The sequence below is a fragment of the Mustela putorius genome, unplaced genomic scaffold, assembly GCF_011764305.1.
Source record: "Mustela putorius furo isolate JIRA1106 unplaced genomic scaffold, ASM1176430v1.1 tig00003983_pilon_pilon_pilon, whole genome shotgun sequence".
Lineage (NCBI taxonomy): Eukaryota > Metazoa > Chordata > Mammalia > Carnivora > Mustelidae > Mustela > Mustela putorius.
In genome coordinates this window covers 22,341,249-22,360,341 of record NW_025422123.1, presented here as the reverse complement: position 1 = coordinate 22,360,341, position 19,093 = coordinate 22,341,249, and the positions used below count along the sequence as shown (strand labels likewise).

The following is a 19,093-nucleotide window of genomic DNA, read 5'->3' as shown; positions in this document are numbered from 1 at the left end:
GTCATAGCCTCGAAATGTTCCACTGCAGGCTGTGTGTGTGTTTTCCCTCTGGTCACCCTTATCTCCGTGTATCTCACCTGCTGCTTGTTTGGCACATTAGACATCTTTTCTGTTTGCCTGTGGGTCTCTCACTCGGTGGGAGTTTGCTCCATAGTCTCCGTGTCTCCCTTAATTCCCATGGCTTCCTGTGTCTTTAGTCTTTTTCTTTCTGAATCAGTCTTTAATAATATTTATTATGTTTACAAGGGTTTTTATATGTCTGCACTTGTTTAAAGCTTTAAATTAAAAATTTTAATCTTGAAATACATTCAGAACAACTTTATATTGTCATCTTTGTGACATTTGGTTGACAGCTCTTTCATTTATTTATTTATTTATTTATTTATTTATTTTATTTATTTGACAGAGATCACAAGTAGGCAGAGAAGCAGGCAGAGAGAGAGGGGGAAGCAGGCTCCCTGATGAGCAGAGAGCTGGATGTGGGGCACAATCCCAGGACCCTGGGATCATGACCTGATCTGAGCTGAAGGCAGAGGCTTTAACCCACTGAGCCACCCAGGCACCCCAAGGTTGACAGTTCTTAATAAAGAAAATTCCCTATCCTTAGAGCCCGAGGGGTTTAGGGAACAAAAAAGCATGGAGCTGACCACAGGGGGCCCCGAACTGAAAGCAGGAGGCATCTTTTGGGCTTTAGGTGATCTCTAGCGTAGGTCATCAGAGCAGACCTCACAGGGGTTGAGAGCTGACCTCTACCTTATTATGATAAAGTTCATTTGTCTAGAAAAATAAATCCTGAAACCCAGTTGTTAGGATCTTTGTGCAAATGACCAAAGCCATTGACTTGGCCAGGAAAAGTGAGATACATAATTTTTTTTCAGAGGAAAAAGAGAAAAAAATTTTTTCTGTCTCTTAAGTCAATAGGCTTAATGAATAACAGGTTATGTTCAGTAGTTTATTGTGACAGTCAACAGTCTTTCATAGAACTTTAGCATTCACATTAATAGAAGCATCTTACCTAAGGTTAGGTCCTAAATTCTGACCATATATAAATTTTCCTTGATTATCAAATAGTAAATGTTTAATAATTTTACATGTTTGTTATATTAAAATGAAAGGTTTTTGATACTTTAGTGTCACGATAAACAATTTTTTAGTATTCTTGGTTCAGTGTTCCTTCTTTCATACATCTCCCTATAGTAATTGTACTCTAATTTAAATTTCTCTCCTGCTTGGGGAGAGAAATGCTGCTCAGTCAGTTAAGCATCAGCTCGGTTTCAGTTCAGGTCATGGTCCCGGGGTCCTGGGATCACGCCCCATGTCAGGGCTCTGTGCTCAGCAGGGCGCCTGTATCTCCCTCTGCCTCTGCCCCTTAGCCTCACACAGTCTCTCTTCCTATAGCTCTAAAATAAATAAATCTTTAAAAAACGTTTCTCTCTATGCGGTCTATATGGTCATATATAGTCTATATAGTCATTGCCCAACCAAATCTGATTAGGCAGTTAGGACTTATTTTGAATCATTAATTTTTTTTTAATTATGTAATGTCTGTCTTAAACCTTTGTTAAAAGCAGTAATGACTAGTTAGACTGTCCTGCATGAAAAGATGTTTATTCCCATGGTGTGAGTTTATATAGGATTTACATTTTCATAAACTTAGCAGTTGTCGTTAAAAGCAGCGTACATTGGTGACAGGAATTTTCTAGAATACAGTAGCAGTGGGGACATGACAGGCCCTGATGCAGTTTATTTTGGCAAGGTATGAGTAGGGGTCTTTTAATTCTGTTTATCTATCTGTGAGGAGTTAGAAAGGTCTCCTTCTCCCTTCTCCTTCCGTTTCTTAAAGGTCAGAAGTGAAAGGGCTTAAAATCACCAGCCCAGTTGCTGGAAGAAGGGAGGGAATGTTTCCATCCCTCTCCTTCTTGCTTTCCTGGTGCCTAGGCTCTGCCTTATGTAGCAGGAGTTTGACCATTCAGAAAAATGAATTTTATAGATCTACCTGTATACTTTGACCACAGGAATATTTAACTTTACCTCTGAAAGTGATTAGTATTGTTAACCTATCAAAGTACATGCTTTTTATAAAGATCCCTCCTTTTTAAAAATTATTAAGACATGAAAATTAAGTTCAATTAGAATGATTGTGAATCAAATGAAAACATATAGAACCTTTTAATTATAATCTCCAGATATTTAATGTCCTCAATTTGCAAAATTATCCTAATGGAAAGAACTAACAGAATGTTCTTACATAATCATTTCAGGAGCTCTTGGTAGACTAAGGGTATATCCAGGAAAGCTGCAAAATTAAGGGAAGAGAAGGCCACCATTTTAACACTTTCTTGTATTAAAATTCTCTGCATATGTTTTTGCTTAAGAATGTTTTAAACTCAGCAATTTAAAGTTGCATGAAAAGCGATGTTAACATGTGATGAGCTAGTAAACATAGTGTTATCTTAATATTTTCAGGTACTTCAAAATGATGTATTAGCCCATCAGTCCACAGTGGAAGCCGTTAATAAAGCAGGAAATGACCTAATTGAATCAAGTGCAGGAGAAGAAGCAAGCAGCCTTCAGAACAAGCTAGAGGTTTTAAATCAACGCTGGAAAAATGTTTTGGAAAAAACAGAACAAAGGAAGCAGCAGCTGGATGGTGCCTTGCGCCAGGTGAGTAAGAGTAAATTCTCAAACGTTTATTGTCCTGTAGGATTAAAATAGCATGGAATTCTAGGGCTCAGTCGGTTAAGCATCCAACTCTTGATTTCGGCTCAGCTGGTGATCTCAACATCTTAGAATGGAACCCTGCATCAGGTTGTGCATTCAGTGGGAAGTCTGCTTGAGATTCTCTCTCTCCCTCTATCTTTACCCCCCCCCCATGATTTCACTCTCTGTCTCTCTCTATCTTTAAAATAAATAAATAAGTCTTTATTTAAAAAGTAGCCTGGAATTCTTTGATTGATTTGCAGACCCTCATTTGATTTTTATCCCTCAAGGAGAGGAGTAAAAATAAGTGGGATAAAGAACAGAGCAGATGAGAAGACAGCCCTCTGGTTCTTAGTGTAATAGTCTTATCTGCCAGGGCTCTCATGAGCAAAGGCAGACAAATCCATTTGCACCTGCCTGCTCTTAAGAATGCGTGGAGAGGCTTAGCGGGCCGGGATTGTTTAAACCTTGTTTTCTGCTAGAAAGTGACAATGTGTTTACGGCCCAGACTTAAAACTCTCTATCACTCCAGGCCAAAGGGTTCCATGGTGAGATTGAGGATTTGCAGCAATGGCTAACGGACACGGAGCGTCATCTGTTAGCATCCAAGCCACTGGGAGGTTTGCCGGAAACAGCCAGGGAGCAGCTTAATGCCCACATGGTAAGTCTATTATTTTCTACAGCTGTGGCCTCCGATTAAGACCCTGACCAGTTGGTGTGGGCCCTGGTGCTAAATAAATTGTGGGAGAAGGTTTAAAGGATATACAGTTATATAGCAGAAATCTTTGTGTGTAAGTGCTAGAAAAACCATTTATTGATTAAAATTTTCAAGTCAGAACTTATCCTTTATATAAGAGATTAGTGCGTCAGTATATGAAGAAAGGTTTTAGAAGTCTAGACATTTTTTAGAAGCAAACTTTTCCCCATAAAATGATGAGCTTGTATGGATAGTAACACAACATAGTGTAAATCTAAACTGTTGTATCTTGAGTGAAAAGAAGAATTCCTAAAGTAATTAGAATTGACTTTAAAGCTACTGCTGTAAGCATTATACTCCGACCTCGTCTGGAAGGCTGGAAAGTATGTTCTTGTTCTGTTCAAGAGTTACTTATTTGTTTTAATGGTGTTCATTCTGTATCTTCAACTTCACACCTATAGTAGCTATGGACCAGCAGGAGCCTTCTGTTAATTGTCCAGTTGGAAGCATTGTGCCTGTGGGCTGTTCCCACCCAGATTCTATGGCATGTCAATTCTTAAAGATAAGGATGAAAAAAATAATGAAACTCGAGACTCTGGCTTTCTTTCACAGAAATGTGTACTGACAAATTAAATTTAGACTTCAATTTATTGACATTTCCTATTCATTTACATTGTAACTCAGCTTTAGAAGTTCTAAGAGAAATGAGTCTATTTCAGATTTTGAATACTAATCATTTTATGTACTTGTGAATTGCATCAGAAAAATTTTTTTAATATTCAAATGCTAATAATTAGTATTTGGGAAATAAAAGTACAGGTACTTAGGAATCGGGCATAAGAAATGGGCCATTCTACATTAAAGCCTGTCATCTTTATTGGATATAGAGTGTTGTTGTAAGAGCTTATTGGAAAGGCACTTGGTTGTAAATAATTTTGAATTTGGTGCTTTGGAGAGGAAGTAACCGTCCTTGTAGGTATTGTGAAGAAATACGACAGAGGTAGCATCTTATTCACTTGCTATGAGCAGTTAAAATCAATTCTATCAATCCAGTATGGAATTTCCTAGAAACTTTTAATGTATATTCATTGTTCTAGAAAATTACTGTGTATGTGGTTTTGTTGTTGTTACTGTCATTTTTTTGGTGCCACAGGGGACCCATTTGTTTCATTGAAAAAATAATTGACTAGTAACTTGGCAGTGCTTGTGTTTTCCTTTTCCATAAAACCTAACTGATGTTCAGATACTTCTTACTTTCCTGGAACTACCTTCATAGTTAATCAGAGACAATGTCCATTAAGTAGAAGTTTAATGATTTCTTAAACTAACATACTTGGGATTATTCCTAATAACAAATAGTTTTTAAGTGTTGATTTAGAAGAATATAGTAAAAAAGGTGGAAAGCAAAGAGCTTATCTTAGAAACACTTTACTTTTAGAAAAATATTATTATACATATCCACTTATTTGGTTTGAGTGAGGTATTGAAAATGAGTTTGCTTAACCCAATAGAGTTGTAAAATCCATGATTTAAGGAATTCTAAACAGTTACAGGTTCTTGTTAATATCATTTTAGTAATGCTCTTTTGATTTGGTTGTGTTAGAAATGAAGGAAACTAGAAAACCTGGAATATTATAGTTTCCTGAGAGTTAGCTGTATTTAAAAGTTTTGCTTTAGGATTAAAGGCTTTTGGTAGGTGATATTATAACTATGTTTAGGAAGTTTTTTGGGTTTTTCTTTTTTAGGGCTTAAGAAATTACAAAGTTTTGAGAAGATAAAAATGTTCTGGAATTAGTAGTAATGCTTGCACATCTTTGTGAATACATTAAAAAACATGAATTGTACACTTTAAAATAGTGAATTTTATTAATTATATCTCACTTTAAAAATTATTGAACTATGTTAGTTGAAAATATTAGACACAGAATGTATTTTTTAATAGGAGCTGTAATTTGACCCATGTTATAATTGAACTAACGAAAGAGAGCTGGTCTTAGGTTTTGACATGAATGTAACTCTTGTGTTATTGATACTAAATTCTGAATTTGCCTCCATAACTTTTTAATATTCTCTGTAGAAGGAACACAACTGCATTGCAGTTGAAATCTTTAAAAATTCTATAAATGAGAGTAGTATCCATAGTACCACAGTTTGTCTTTTGTAATTCCAAAGTCTGAATAATCAGCTTCAAATCTCTTACTGTATTGAGTCTCTATTTTCTATTCATTGTTTGTCTTCTGAGGACAGAATTAACATACTAAAAATTATTACAGCCATTGTATCACAGTCTGAGGAGAGACTTAGAAAACCCATTTTACAGAGGAGGAAACTGAGGCCCAGAGAGGTTAAATTACCCACTCAGGGCCACAGACCTGATTGGTTACAGTGCCGTGAAACCTTTCTGGAAAACATTTCAAACATTACTTCATAAACTTTAGCATGCTGGAATGGACCGATAATGATAGCACCATTTCTGAGCTTTCTGGAAGACAGGATTCTGTCTCTAGGTTTAGGTGTTGTTCCAGTACAGTGAAAAATTTGAATGTGTCAGGGTTATTCTGGGTTGGATAGAGGTGAATATAGGATAAGGGGCTTGGGATTGATGACCTCGAAAAAGGAACTCTTGGATTTTATTCTCTTAAAAATGATATAACTTGGGGGGATATCTCAATTTAGGAAATCTGTGCTGCCTTTGATGTTAAAGAAGAAACATACAAAAGTCTGATGCAGAAAGGCCAGCAGATGCTTGCAAGATGCCCCAAATCTGCAGAGACAATTGACCAAGACTTAAATAACTTGAAAGAAAAATGGGAATCGGTGGAAACCAAGCTCAATGAAAGGAAAGTATGTGCTTTAATTAATGTCCTAGAATGATCGTTTTAATTGTTTTATTTTGTGGGCTTTACTTTATCTGACTAGAATTATCAGTGGAACTTTTAATGATCTGTGTTTAAATTTTCTTTGTATACATATGGAGGTTTCATGGGGTCAATTGGAAATAATATTCTCTTTCATGGGAGAACAGAGTTAAAGCAGTCTATTCAGACAGATCATATATCAAGCGTTACTAGGTATATTTTTAAAAATTTGTGAACCACACTAATTCTGGATAGTTAAATAATTCTAATCACACTTATTTAGGTATGTAGTGGGAAGGCAAAAAAGGAGGGCAAGAGAGCGAGATGATCGTATATTTAATAAGCACTCCCATAACAAGTCATGTAAAGGGATTAAAATTATCAGTGTTTAATGCTATCAGAGAAATGATAGGCTAGGAATACTAGATTGTGTGCCCTCACTGACAGAGCATAATGTGCATATATTTCTTAGTACTTTGACCCCCAACATTAATCATGTGAATGTCAACTTTTCTTTCTACAGTTCTGTTTAGTAATTATGTTCTTTGATATTCTGTCGTTAATTGCCCCCAAATCACAATTTTAGTTTGTATTAGTTTTTTTTTTTAGCTGCAGTGAGATCTTCTCACTATACTGAAGGGAGTTTGGTTTGCCAGTATTTTAGTGAAAGCCTATTGCATTCATAAACTGTTTAGGTAATACAGAAAACAGATTAAGTACAAATAAAGTGTGGATGGGAAGGAAATCTGCCAGAGAGTGGTTAAACTGGGGCAAGGGAGGGGGAATTAAATATCATCAAATACTAAATAATCTGTCTTCACAGACTAAACTGGAAGAGGCCCTCAACTTGGCAATGGAGTTCCACAATTCTCTCCAAGACTTCATCAACTGGCTAACCCAGGCAGAGCAGACCCTAAATGTAGCTTCTCGGCCAAGTCTTATCTTGGACACAGTCTTGTTTCAAATCGATGAACACAAGGTATGTTGTAACTCGGGTGGCTAGCATTCTCATTTCAGGCCTTTTTAGACAGCACACTGTTTTAATGTCAGAAGCATGAACTTGGTGGTTTGAAAACTTTATTTTGTCCTTTAAAATGGTTTGAGCTTTTGGTTTGACACCAAAAGCATTTTTAAGATTAAAAACAGTTTTGTTTTGGTTTTTTTAAAGATTTTATTTATTTATTTGACAGACAGAGATCACAAGTACACAGAGAGGCAGGCAGAGAGAGAGAGGAGGAAGCAGGCTCCCTGCTGGCAGAGAGCCCAACTTGGGGCTCGATCCCAACACCCCGGGATCATGACCTGAGCTGAAGGCAGAGAGCCACCCAGGCACCTCAAGATAGAATAGTTTTTCATTTGTTTTTAATTCTACCCTTTTTTTTTTCCTTTGGTAAAGGTCTTTGCCAATGAAGTAAATTCTCACCGTGAGCAGATAATAGAGCTGGACAAAACTGGAACCCACCTGAAATATTTCAGTCAGAAACAAGATGTTGTCCTAATCAAGAATCTATTGATCAGTGTCCAGAGTCGATGGGAAAAAGTGGTTCAACGATTAGTAGAAAGAGGAAGATCTCTGGATGAGGCAAGGAAGAGAGCCAAGCAGGTAAACTTTTATAAAACTCTCTGAACTTGGCAATCAATCAGTTCTAGGTGTTGAAATACATATCATGTTGTTAAAAGTACTTTTGTTGCAAGCTGTATTCGTTGTAACAATCGTGGCACAAGGCCAAGGTGTTTATTTCCTAAAAGGGCTGTGGCCTCAGTTTCAATGGTGACATCACTCTTTGCCCTGGCAGCACCTTCCGGTCCTGAGGACTGATCGTGAAAAGACTGATTATAGCTTGGCTTCATAGACTAACTGTTATCATTAAGGTCCAAAAAGAGGCTCAGATTTTTTGCTGTGAGTTCGGTTTGTTGGTTTTTCCCTTTGTTCTTGCAATCTCTACTCGCATACCCGGATTAAGTCATTATACTTTATTAAATTGCTACCTTGTGTTTAGCTTCTCAGCCAGACTTTGTCCACAGACTCTCAGGGCCGAGAGGGGGGCACTTGACATTCTGGGCAGCTTCCTGAAAGAGCAGATTCTATGTCTGAGCTGGCAGGTTCTCCTCACCTCTCTGAATCTGTACCCTTGTTGACAGGCTATTGTTTCTTCTCTAGTATTTTGGTGCAGTTCTGCACTGCTTTTAAATTAATCGTCTGAAACTTTTAGGGCTGTTTTATTTTTCCTTTTTTGTTTAAGCTAGACAATCTGGAAAATCTCACAAGGAACGCCCCTTCCTATCTTCACCTGTTATTAATATTCCATTCCTAGACTAAATACAGAGAAGAGGTAAAATTCTGTGTCTCTGTGCTCCAGGGAAGAGAGAGATGCGCCTGCCTTGGTTGGCATAGATCTTTGCATTTTGCTAGAAACTCAGTATAATGTTGAGGCTGAATTTTCTAATGACTCTTTTTGCCCCATTTAGTTGCATTTTTCTGTAATTGGCATTTCACTCTATTTTTCTGGGGAGGCAGTCTCCGTCGGGTGATATAGAAGATGTCATGGGAGTCACATGTTCCAGTGTTTAAAGCTCTCAGCACAAATTTGTTAAAAGCTTTAGAAATGACAAATGGCATTGTTGTAGGATTACATGCTGTACTGCTTCTTTTTGAGGGGGATATATGATGTGTTCAGTGTTATCAGTGAGTCTGGAATAGAATCAGTGCCTCACTGTGTTTTTTAAGACAGTATTGATGATAAGCCTGACATCCTCCTTCCACCAGCGTAGCAGTATCCTCTGTGATGGGGGCATTGCTTGACTTACAAACATCGAGTTTATGAAAGCGTTTGTCCTTTCTCCATGCTGTCAGTTCTGTTTCCTCATATTGTTCAGTCTGTAAGGTTTTTCTACTACTTTTGGGGTGCAAAAGTATAGCATTTCTTCTATTTCTCTGGCTTAAAAATAGTTTTTAAAGCAGGACCAGCTTTAGAATCTGTGCATTTGTACCATTAAACTTGCCATCCGTGATAGCAAGACTACCAAACACTGTGACTATTTCTTTATTTCTTACTATTCTAAGATCTTAGTTTGGGTTCGGATGTGGATCATAGTCCTCTGACTTTGGCAGTTTCTGTGCCTCTTCTGGCCTCTGTATTTTCATATTTAAGTTGATCGGAGTTGTGGGAAGGATGTGTTGGGGGAGAGGTTTGCAGGGAGGTGACCTCATCGGACCCTGCCAGCCTTGTGATCCCGTGCTCTTTTTCTTTATTGCTATGTCTCTTTTTGTTATTCCATTATTAATGTGCTTTGATAGAAAACAGACTTTATTTTGATGACTTCAGTTTTTTGTTATGTATCTGTCCACTTAATTTTATTATGAGAAATTACTTATGACCAGTCTCACAATTTGGTATCCCAAAATAGTATTCACTAGTTCTCTGTTTACTAGTTCACTAGTTCTCTGTTCACTAGTTCACTAGTTCTCTGTGAACAGATAAGAGACCATGGCTGAAATCAAGTGTACGTAGCCCCAGAATAGTGGAAGGTCATAGATGAATTCATGTACCATGGGTGCTTTTACATATAAACCAGTACATGAGACACAGGCGTGCACTTGAGGATTCTGATAGCAGCAGTAAAGGTACTGAACTCCCTTTGTATTAAGTAGGAATGGTAAGGCCTTTGTTGTTGTTGTTGTTCTTGTTACTTTTTAGGACCGATTTATAAACTTTATCTTTCGTCCCTCCCTTTTTGTTCCTTTTCCTTAACATGGGAGTGAAACACCTCAGAAGTAGACCCAAATCTGTCAGTGAGGGCAGTGGACAAATAAAATTCTCTTGACAGTTTATGTTAATTACTAAGCAAAAGGAAAGGGAGGTAAGTTCTCCCTGGTGTGTGCTGTTTCTAAGCTCATTTCTGTTTTTGTTAAAGTTTATGTGTTTGAATGAGTTACAACAAAGTGACCATGGTGGGGGCACAATCACAGAAGTCAAGAGTTAATAAGACATTTGTAATCCAATGAAGTCACTGCTTTCTTCTTTTTTAGGGGAAATTTGAATTAATTTTAACATTTTCATTAATTTCTATATATCATAAGCATACCAGAAAATATTCTGGACAGAAATTTACATTTCTTTTACAGTTTCATGAAGCATGGAGTAAACTTATGGAATGGCTAGAGGAATCAGAAAAGTCTTTGGATTCTGAGCTGGAAATTGCCAATGACCCAGACAAGATAAAAACACAACTTGCACAGCATAAGGTGGGTCTGCAATTAAGAAAAGCATGTAAAAAAAAAAAAAAAAAAAAGAAAAGCATGTAAGCTGTTCTTGATCTCAAAATCACTTGTAAAATTCTTATTTGGTTGTGTATTCACTCATCACTAGGGGGAAGAAAAGGCCATCCAATGTGGGCCTCCATTAAATTTAAAACCGATTGCTCTTCACATTGGTCAAGTGGCAGTAGTATCTTTTCTCTCTGCTGACCATTCCCCTATGATTCTAGGGTCAATTGTTAAAATAAAATATAGAAAATTAAAACTGGAAGTGTTCTATAACCTATAATATAAAAGATTTATAGGAGTTCAAATGTTGGCATTTTAGCTTTTCACATGTCTGTCTTGTAATTTCTTTCGTAGATCAAATGCCATGTAGAAGATAATTTTATAGCAGAAAGTACTATAATTTTTGCCATTAGGTTCTCTCAAACAATTTAGTGGGGTAAATTGGTTGCCTCTACACAAACTGATATTTTATTATATATATGTGGTATGTGAAAGTCCATCCTTATCCTCAAAGACATATAGTTGGTGGCTTCCTTATGTAGACTAGAAGGTATAGAAGCATAGTATTTTATATTTTCTACCTTTTATTCATACCACATGGCATTCAAAGAACATTCCCATTCTCCTCAACTCTTTGAATTTGGGTCTGTCATTCTGGTTATAAAGTGATCATCAGCCCTCAGGGTAAGGATATGGGTAAAAGAGAGTGGGTCCTGCAAAAAACACGTTTATCGTTTTAAGTGTCTACATATATTTTATTGCTTGAAACATGATCATTTTTAAAAAGCTGGGAAAAATTGGGGTGATGTAGGGCTTATCATCCACAGAGAGTTCTAACCATCCTCTTCATAAAGGTTGGTTGCTTCTCTGGGTAGTTCTAACAGACCTCAGGAAGTCATGATCCTAGGAGCAAAGAAGGAGACATTGAGCACCTGTTCTTTGACTAGATGAGCACAACTGAGTGGCTTGTTCTGCTGGTACTCTCTGCCTTTGAGCTGCCGCATTCAATATTGACAGCACGATGACAGTGAGCAGCATCTTGTTTTCTTCCCTTTGGATGGAAAAAAGAGGCTCCCTCTCAAAATACAATGCCTGTTTGAACTTGAACATAGTTGTCATGTCATGTAGTCTTATGAAAGTATATTGTGTATTCAAGTTGGAGAATCCTAGAAATAAGAATATGTGAAGAACCCTGGTAGATTGTCTGTTGTTCCTAGTGTGGCTTGTTGCCAAAGTCAACTTTCATCTGAGACAAAGGTACAAGGTACATTAAGCCAATCTTAAACATCTTTTCTGTTCATCTTTTGGGTATTTTTCTGTTTTTAAAAAAAGTTTTGATCTGCCTTATATTCAGCTATAATATTTTTTTAAAGATTTTATTTATTTATTTGATAGACAGCTATATAATATTTTTTATGTATCTGTTCTTTTGGAAAAAATCTTTCAGTACAATGATTCTAAAACTAACATCCTGTTATTGGAAAACAAGAAAAAAATAATTACAGAAAACAAACTACATGAAATAGTGTGGTATTGTAACGGTGTTTATTGCTTAAAAATTCCCAGATGAAGTGGCTTCCTATTATAAGACAAAATAAATATCTAAGTTCTATTAAGAAACTTAGAGTATCTAGCTTTTAAGGGAAATAAAAGCTCATTAGATAATTATAACCAAAGTTATTTTGGAAAATTATACATTTGCATAGCATTTTATTGTCTAAGGTGATTCTCATGTGCTTATCAGGGTTTAGAATCACTGTGGTGGTGTTTCCCTGATATATTATGAGCTTGTTAGGTTGACCTTCCTTTTTTCCCATCCCTGAAATTGTATATTCAATAGCAGCTGTCTCATTCTTGCTATTAGACACTTACAAACACAAATGAAACATAAGGTGATAATGAGAGGCCTGCAAAGACAGTGTCCCTGCCCTAGAAAAGCTTGTACCTGAGTTGTGTACAGAATGTAATCCACCCCACCCACACATACACATTTACATGCACAAACATGCAGATTAACAGTGCAAAAATTGCAAAGTGTAGACATCACATTGGCAACATGGCTATTTGGTACTGGAGAGGTAATCTGTAGATCCTGTGAGACTTTTGGAAGGCATCATTGAGGTGAGGAGGAGGGGGGTAGACTTGCCAAGGGGTGTGACTGGAATGAGCAATAGGTCAGAACACAGGAATCTTGAGATGTGGTTCTTCTTTGTCCCTCATCCTGGCTCACAGATAAAATTATATGTACCATCATTGTGAACATCCAATGTGTGACAACAGATCTGTCTGATCAAAAACCAAAACTCTAGTAAATTCACAGATTATGAGTCACCCTGTGTCCACATAGGGCCTTCAGTTATTCATTGAGTGTTAACTACTACTTCCTTTCCAAACTCCTGGGTTTTTCAATAGGTGATTAGCAATTTCATTGTATTATAACTCGTATACTGTTTGTGGTTTAGAGCTATAAAAGATTGAAGATTTGTTTTGCTTTGAAATTACTGTCTTCATAATAATCGGTACTTTCAAAGCCACGTGGCTTCTGAGAAAAGTAAACTCTTCAATTTATAAGGATTCTTTTCCACCCTGGTGCATTCCACTGTCTGACTTGATCATTTGCTGGTGTCTTCCTCTATTAAGACTCCATTTATTAGGGGCGACTCTTGTAATATCTCTTAACTATTTCTTAGCCTCAAGTAGAAATGCGTACTCTTTTCTTCTTAAATGTTTAGGAGTTTCAGAAATCACTTGGAGCCAAGCATTCTGTCTACGACACCACCAACAGAACTGGACGGTCCCTGAAGGAGAAAACCACCCTGGCTGATGACAACCTGAAACTGGATGACATGCTGAGTGAACTCAGAGACAAATGGGATACCATCTGTGGAAAATCTGTGGAAAGGTAACAAGTCCTGTAGGGCAGTCTGGTTGCCTTGTAGGTTTCTTTCAAGTGTACAATAGTGATGCTTTGTAGGAACATTCTGGAACCTTAAATACCTCCTTTGCCTGGGAACTTCTGGTCATCTGTAATACCCTACTTACACAGTGCCTGTGCCCAGAAGGCTTGGTTGTTCATTATTATTTATTTTTAATTACTTGATTCACTCAACAGTGGTATTACTCTCCAAGCCTGTCATCTCAGACCTGACTTCTTTCAGGTCTCCCCAGGTCTGCTCTTGTCCTCCTTAATCCAGTTCCCATAAGTAGGAGGATGGTCTTCTTAAAATATGAATGGGGTCTTGTCATTGCCCTGCCTCATACTTTTTAGGAACTTAATATTGAGGGTGAACCAGAACACAGGCTCCTTAGTGTGACGGGCAAGGTCCTCCCAATCTGACCCTGGTGTTCCCTTCCAACTTCATCCATTACTGTCTAGTCTTCTTTCTCATTATACTTGAACCATAAAGACCCAAATCTAATTTCTAAATCTTTAAGGATTTAGAAAGTACCATTGTAGTAGAAGAGTTCAAATATCTTAGAAATGTTTTCAGACAATTCTTAGATCCTTGGTTTAATTACTTTTGTCAATATCAAGATTAAATAGAATATCCTAATAATAAAATTATATTAGAATAGAAAATTAGAATGTAGTCTATAGAATACATAGGAAGAATATAGAAATTTTGCCGTTTTTTAAAAAATCCTTAAAACCTTCCATTTCAAAAGGTTATATACATTTTACAATGTGCTATAAATGATTTCATGGCAGGCAGACACCCAGGGGTTGGAGATGGGGCAGGTTGTGACTACAGACAGCGTGTGGTAGGTTTGGGGGATGACTGAACTGTTCTTTCTTAATTATGAGATGGTTACATAAATCTCTACATGTGTTACAGTTCATGGAACTGTACACTCAAAAAAGTCAAGTTTACTGTATGATAATTTAAAACAAAAAATTTTATGACTTTTTTTTAAATGAAGAAACTGAAAGATCACTGATTTCTAGAGGTGATAATGGAGGAATTTTCCAAGAACAGATAAGATCTACTGAAGGACTAAAAAAGAAAATTTGAGAAAACTTTTGTTATTTTCTAAAAAAGGCAAAGAAACGCACTGAATATACCTGTATATTATTTTTTCCTTTGACCATTGCCCAGCCTTCATAAATGGATTTTAGATATTCAGGTATTTGGTGGGTTTTCTGTTACTCAGTCTGACTTTTCCACCTTTTTCCCCAGACAAAATAAACTGGAGGAAGCCCTGTTATTTTCTGGACAATTCACAGATGCCTTGCAGGCCCTCATTGATTGGCTGTATAGAGTTGAACCCCAGCTGGCAGAAGACCAGCCTGTCCACGGAGACATTGATTTAGTGATGAATTTGATCGATAATCACAAGGTATTATTAACTGGAACATTTTATTGATCTCATTTGATTATCCTGAATTTAGAGGAAACTGTAACCCCTTATCTTAGCCTTTTAAAATCTAGAGACTATATATCATAATATGTAACAGTCTTTAGTATTTAGTGTGCTTTGAGCAGAATCAGGAAGCCAACTTTAAAAGTGATACAGGAAAATTAGTATCAATGAGATACTTTTTTTTTTTTTTTTTTTTTTTAACAATTTCCAGATCTAAAACCTTTTAGAGTTCTCTGGTGCTTTAAAACATGTTCCAAGAATGTTTTATAATCTTTTGTTATTCATATAAATAATTGTGTAATTTAAAATCACTCCCTCAGTGACCTGGAACTTGGTCATTCCATAAGTATGGATTTGTGACATTATCTACAGGAGTCAAGATAGGCTACTTTTCTGTTTTTAAAGACCATTTTATCCTTGCCCCTTGAACTCTAGCAATCTGTGAGATATCAGCATAGGCTCTGAGGGATTCAATTATTACTTTAAGTCAAGTGGTTTCCTGGCAATCTCCTGAGAGGGATTTAAATATTTTTTTGCCAATCAAAGGGAATATTCAGGACATCCCACTGATACTGAGTCCAAGGTCCAAAATTATGGTAAAATGTTATGTTACAACTTAAAGAATCTCAAAAACAACCTGAGGCACAGTAGTAATGTGGGATGGTTGTACCAGAGTAGACTTTATATACAAATATTTTACAGCACTGTAGTTTACAGCACTGTTTTATTTCTCCTCTCTTATGTTTGAATTAGAAAATTTATTTCATGTTAAAATGTTTTCTTCATACTTGCCTCGTTACGTTGTTTTGATCTTAACCTGTTCCTTTTTTAAATAGTTGGTGCTTTTGCATATTTATTTTCCCTTTTTTCGTTCTGTTATCTGATTATAAAAGAGAGTTTGTTACATTTAAATATTATTAAAAAAATCAAAGAATAGATGAAGAACAGTGATTGGACCTACAAAAAGAAAAAAAGTTGAATTTTGTTGCTTTGCCTATATTGAAACAAATGTTTTGTGCATGATTGATTGATACAGACTTTCATTCCTTGGCATTCATTCAATGAGTAATGAATAGTGTAATGTTACTTTTTACATAAATGCCATTTGTATAAACTCATTGTCTAAATATTTACTCCCTTCAGCACTTGCCAGGTTTTTTATATATTAAAGGTTATCAAGAATGAGTTAATCATTCAGCATTAGTAATACAATTGGAAGGCTCAGGAAGTTTAAGTTCACCAAGTACATTGGAAAGTCAGCTCAGGACTATCGGGCGAGTCCTATCACAAACAGATTACACAGATGGTGTATTTTCGATGCGTGTGTGTGTGTGTGTGTGTGTGTGTGTCTGCAGGCACACCTCATTTAACACCACTAGAGTGATAGCAAACAAAGAATTTATTGTACTATGTTTGGACTATTTTTGACGGGCTCACTTATGAATGATTTGATTATCAGAACAGAAACTCATCGATAGAGCCAAAATGATAAGATGTGCTTAGTAATATTCATTTGTAATCATCTTTTAGAGAAATAAGGTAATCTTAGTCTATCTATAAGCTTGGTTAATTTGAAAGATGTAGTTGCACACACTGTCTCTTGGATCAGAAATGAAGTACCCTGGGCTCATTTTTTGGATTGGGTCTGTGGCCAAAAGAAGCCAGTCTAACTCCTGGCACATCTAAGTTTATCAAAATTAGGCAAGAGGTAGGGAAAAGCTTTTCTTCCGAAAGGACAGATAAGGATGTAAGCCTCTAAAATTTGACATTAGAGGTTAGTTCTCAGGATACTGTGAAAGCTGAAGCTGTGTTGCAGGGAAAAAGACTGCAGGCCCCCTCCCTGTGGGCTCCCCTGCCATTCCCTCCAGTACCCTCATGCAGACCCCAGGATTGCTTAGTTCTTCATTCGTCTGTTTGTCTATTAATGAAGAGGAATGAGGTAGCCAGCACATTCTTGGCACTTATGAGGATTTGAGAGGAATTGGGACGCCATAGTAAAGAATTATAGAAAAAAAGAGAACGTGACATTTTCACTTGTGGAATTGCATTTGAGTAGCCACCATTATTTAAATCCAAAGCGTCATTTAAAAATTAAGGTTTGATTGCTCAGGAGGATGCTAGAAGATTGAACAGCTTTACAGCTCTGTTAGGAGCAAGCATGTGATGACTGAGCTCCTGAAGATTCTGTGAGAAGTACGCCTCATTAAACTCTAAGTCTTAGAGACTGGTCAGGAGGTCATGTACATATATATTCCACACTGTGTTTTACTGGTTTCATTTTGTAGTGAAAAAACAATTTTTAATGAAAATACGGTCTTTCTAGGTTTTCCAGAAAGAACTGGGGAAGAGGACCAGCAGCGTGCAGGCCCTGAAGCGCTCAGCGCGAGAGCTCATCGAGGGCAGCCGAGACGACTCCTCCTGGGTCAAGGTCCAGATGCAGGAACTGAGCACACGCTGGGAAACCGTGTGTGCACTGTCCATATCCAAGCAGACCCGCTTGGAAGCAGCCCTGCGGCAGGTGACAGTCTTGTAAATTGCAGCTGGGGGTGATGAGAAAGGTATCAAAGCCCAGAGCTGCTCTGGTGGAGAACTGTTTCACTCCTCCTTTCTTACTGGGACGGTGATGGAGAGGGAGATTCTTAGAGGATCCTTGCCTTGCTCCTCCCCGCAGGAGTTTTAAGTTACTCACAGAGGGAAGTTTTCTCATTGTCACACAAAAGTGCCAGTCTTGAAATTTTTCACCTCAGACGTGTAATGGGCTGTCATGGCTCTAACATCAGATTGTTAAAATGGTGAAGTAGTCTTCATATTGGGGTTTAGAGGTCTTAACATTTATAAAGTGTAGCAACATGTATCTTTATATTTTTAGTGGGCATAATGCATATCGTTAATCAATGTAAATTTAAGACTTTTTTTTCATTGAGAGGAGGACTGTATACTAACAAGCATCTTTGGGGATCTTCTTTGTGGGGTGTGTGTGTTGTGTGTGTGTGTGTGTGTGTGTGTGTGTGTGTGAACTGTTAGGCAGAGGAATTTCACTCAGTGGTGCATGCCCTCCTGGAGTGGCTGGCAGAGGCCGAGCAAACCCTTCGTTTCCATGGTGCTCTCCCAGATGATGAGGATGCCCTTCGGACACTCATTGATCAGCATAAAGTGAGTTATCTAAATGCTAAGTAAAACTAAATGAGAAAATTCAATAGGCTCGTGATGGTAGATATCAATTGCATGCATATTTCCCTTTCTGAGAAGTAATTAAAGATCTAGCACATTTGAGAATTTGCCTTCATCCTCTTTGCTTACATTGGTGTGTCCCCATGCCCGCAAATAAGTTATCTCTCCACGACTGCTTTGTGAAGAAGGTGGCTATTCCAAAGTGAGTCACCGTCCCCTCTCTTTTGGAAGAACATTGATTTTTCTAGGAGGTTATCTGGCTTCTGACCCAAACTGGTCAACTTCATTGTACTTTCATGTGCATTTCAGATGAAATTTCCTGCATGAGCCTTTGGCATTTATAAACATATCATTAGAATTATAAATAAATAAGTTTGATCTTAGTAAACAAGACAAGCAAGTAATTCAATAACTGGTCTTCAAATTTTATTTTTCAATCTCTGCCAGTTCTGGTTTTATTTTATTATTATTTTTTTAGATTTTATTTATTTATTTAACAGGGAGAGACGCAGTGAGAGAGGAAACACAGGCAGGAGGTGTGGGAGAGGGAGAAGTAGGCTCCCTGCTGAGCAAGGAGTCCAATGTGAGGCTTGCTGTGGGGCTTGATCTCAGGACCCTTAATGACTGAGTCACCCAGGCACCCCGCCAATTCTGGTTTTAATCAAGATCCACCTTAAATTTTTATGAGAAGTAGCCTGTAGTATAAATTATAAATTTAAAATGAATTCTGTAAGTAGATATACTGTTGGATAGTTAACCAAATAAAAATCTGGCCACTGAGTTTTCAGGTCAACATCTATTTTGTAACAGTGCCTAGAACTAGCAAAACTGTTAGGAGAGTGATCTGGATACCTCTTAACACTTGTTTGTTTTTGTTTTTTGTTAAACCTTTTTCTGGAGAGGAGAAGGGAGTTGAGGGAAATTGGAAGGGGCGGTGAACCATGAGAGACTATGGACTCTGAAAAACAATCTGAGGGTTTTGAAGGGGTGGGGGTGGGAGGTTGGGGTACCAGGTGGTGGGTATTATAGAGGGCACGG

The 19,093-nt window shown here is 37.3% G+C and overlaps 1 protein-coding gene across 31 annotated transcripts in view; it reads left to right on the top strand.

Annotated features, from left to right (window-relative positions):
• Positions 1-19,093, top strand: part of DST (dystonin) — a 471,262-nt gene that overhangs the window by 430,075 nt on the left and 22,094 nt on the right. For all 31 annotated transcript variants that reach the window (XM_013045864.2, XM_045071198.1, XM_045071195.1 and 28 more), the window contains 10 exons: positions 2,467-2,664; positions 3,233-3,361; positions 6,074-6,241; positions 7,079-7,234; positions 7,652-7,858; positions 10,382-10,501; positions 13,255-13,424; positions 14,701-14,860; positions 17,208-17,402; positions 17,909-18,037. In XM_013045864.2, coding sequence (XP_012901318.1) covers positions 2,467-2,664; positions 3,233-3,361; positions 6,074-6,241; positions 7,079-7,234; positions 7,652-7,858; positions 10,382-10,501; positions 13,255-13,424; positions 14,701-14,860; positions 17,208-17,402; positions 17,909-18,037 — 1,632 coding nt within the window. The remainder of the gene's footprint in view (positions 1-2,466; positions 2,665-3,232; positions 3,362-6,073; positions 6,242-7,078; positions 7,235-7,651; positions 7,859-10,381; positions 10,502-13,254; positions 13,425-14,700; positions 14,861-17,207; positions 17,403-17,908; positions 18,038-19,093) is intronic.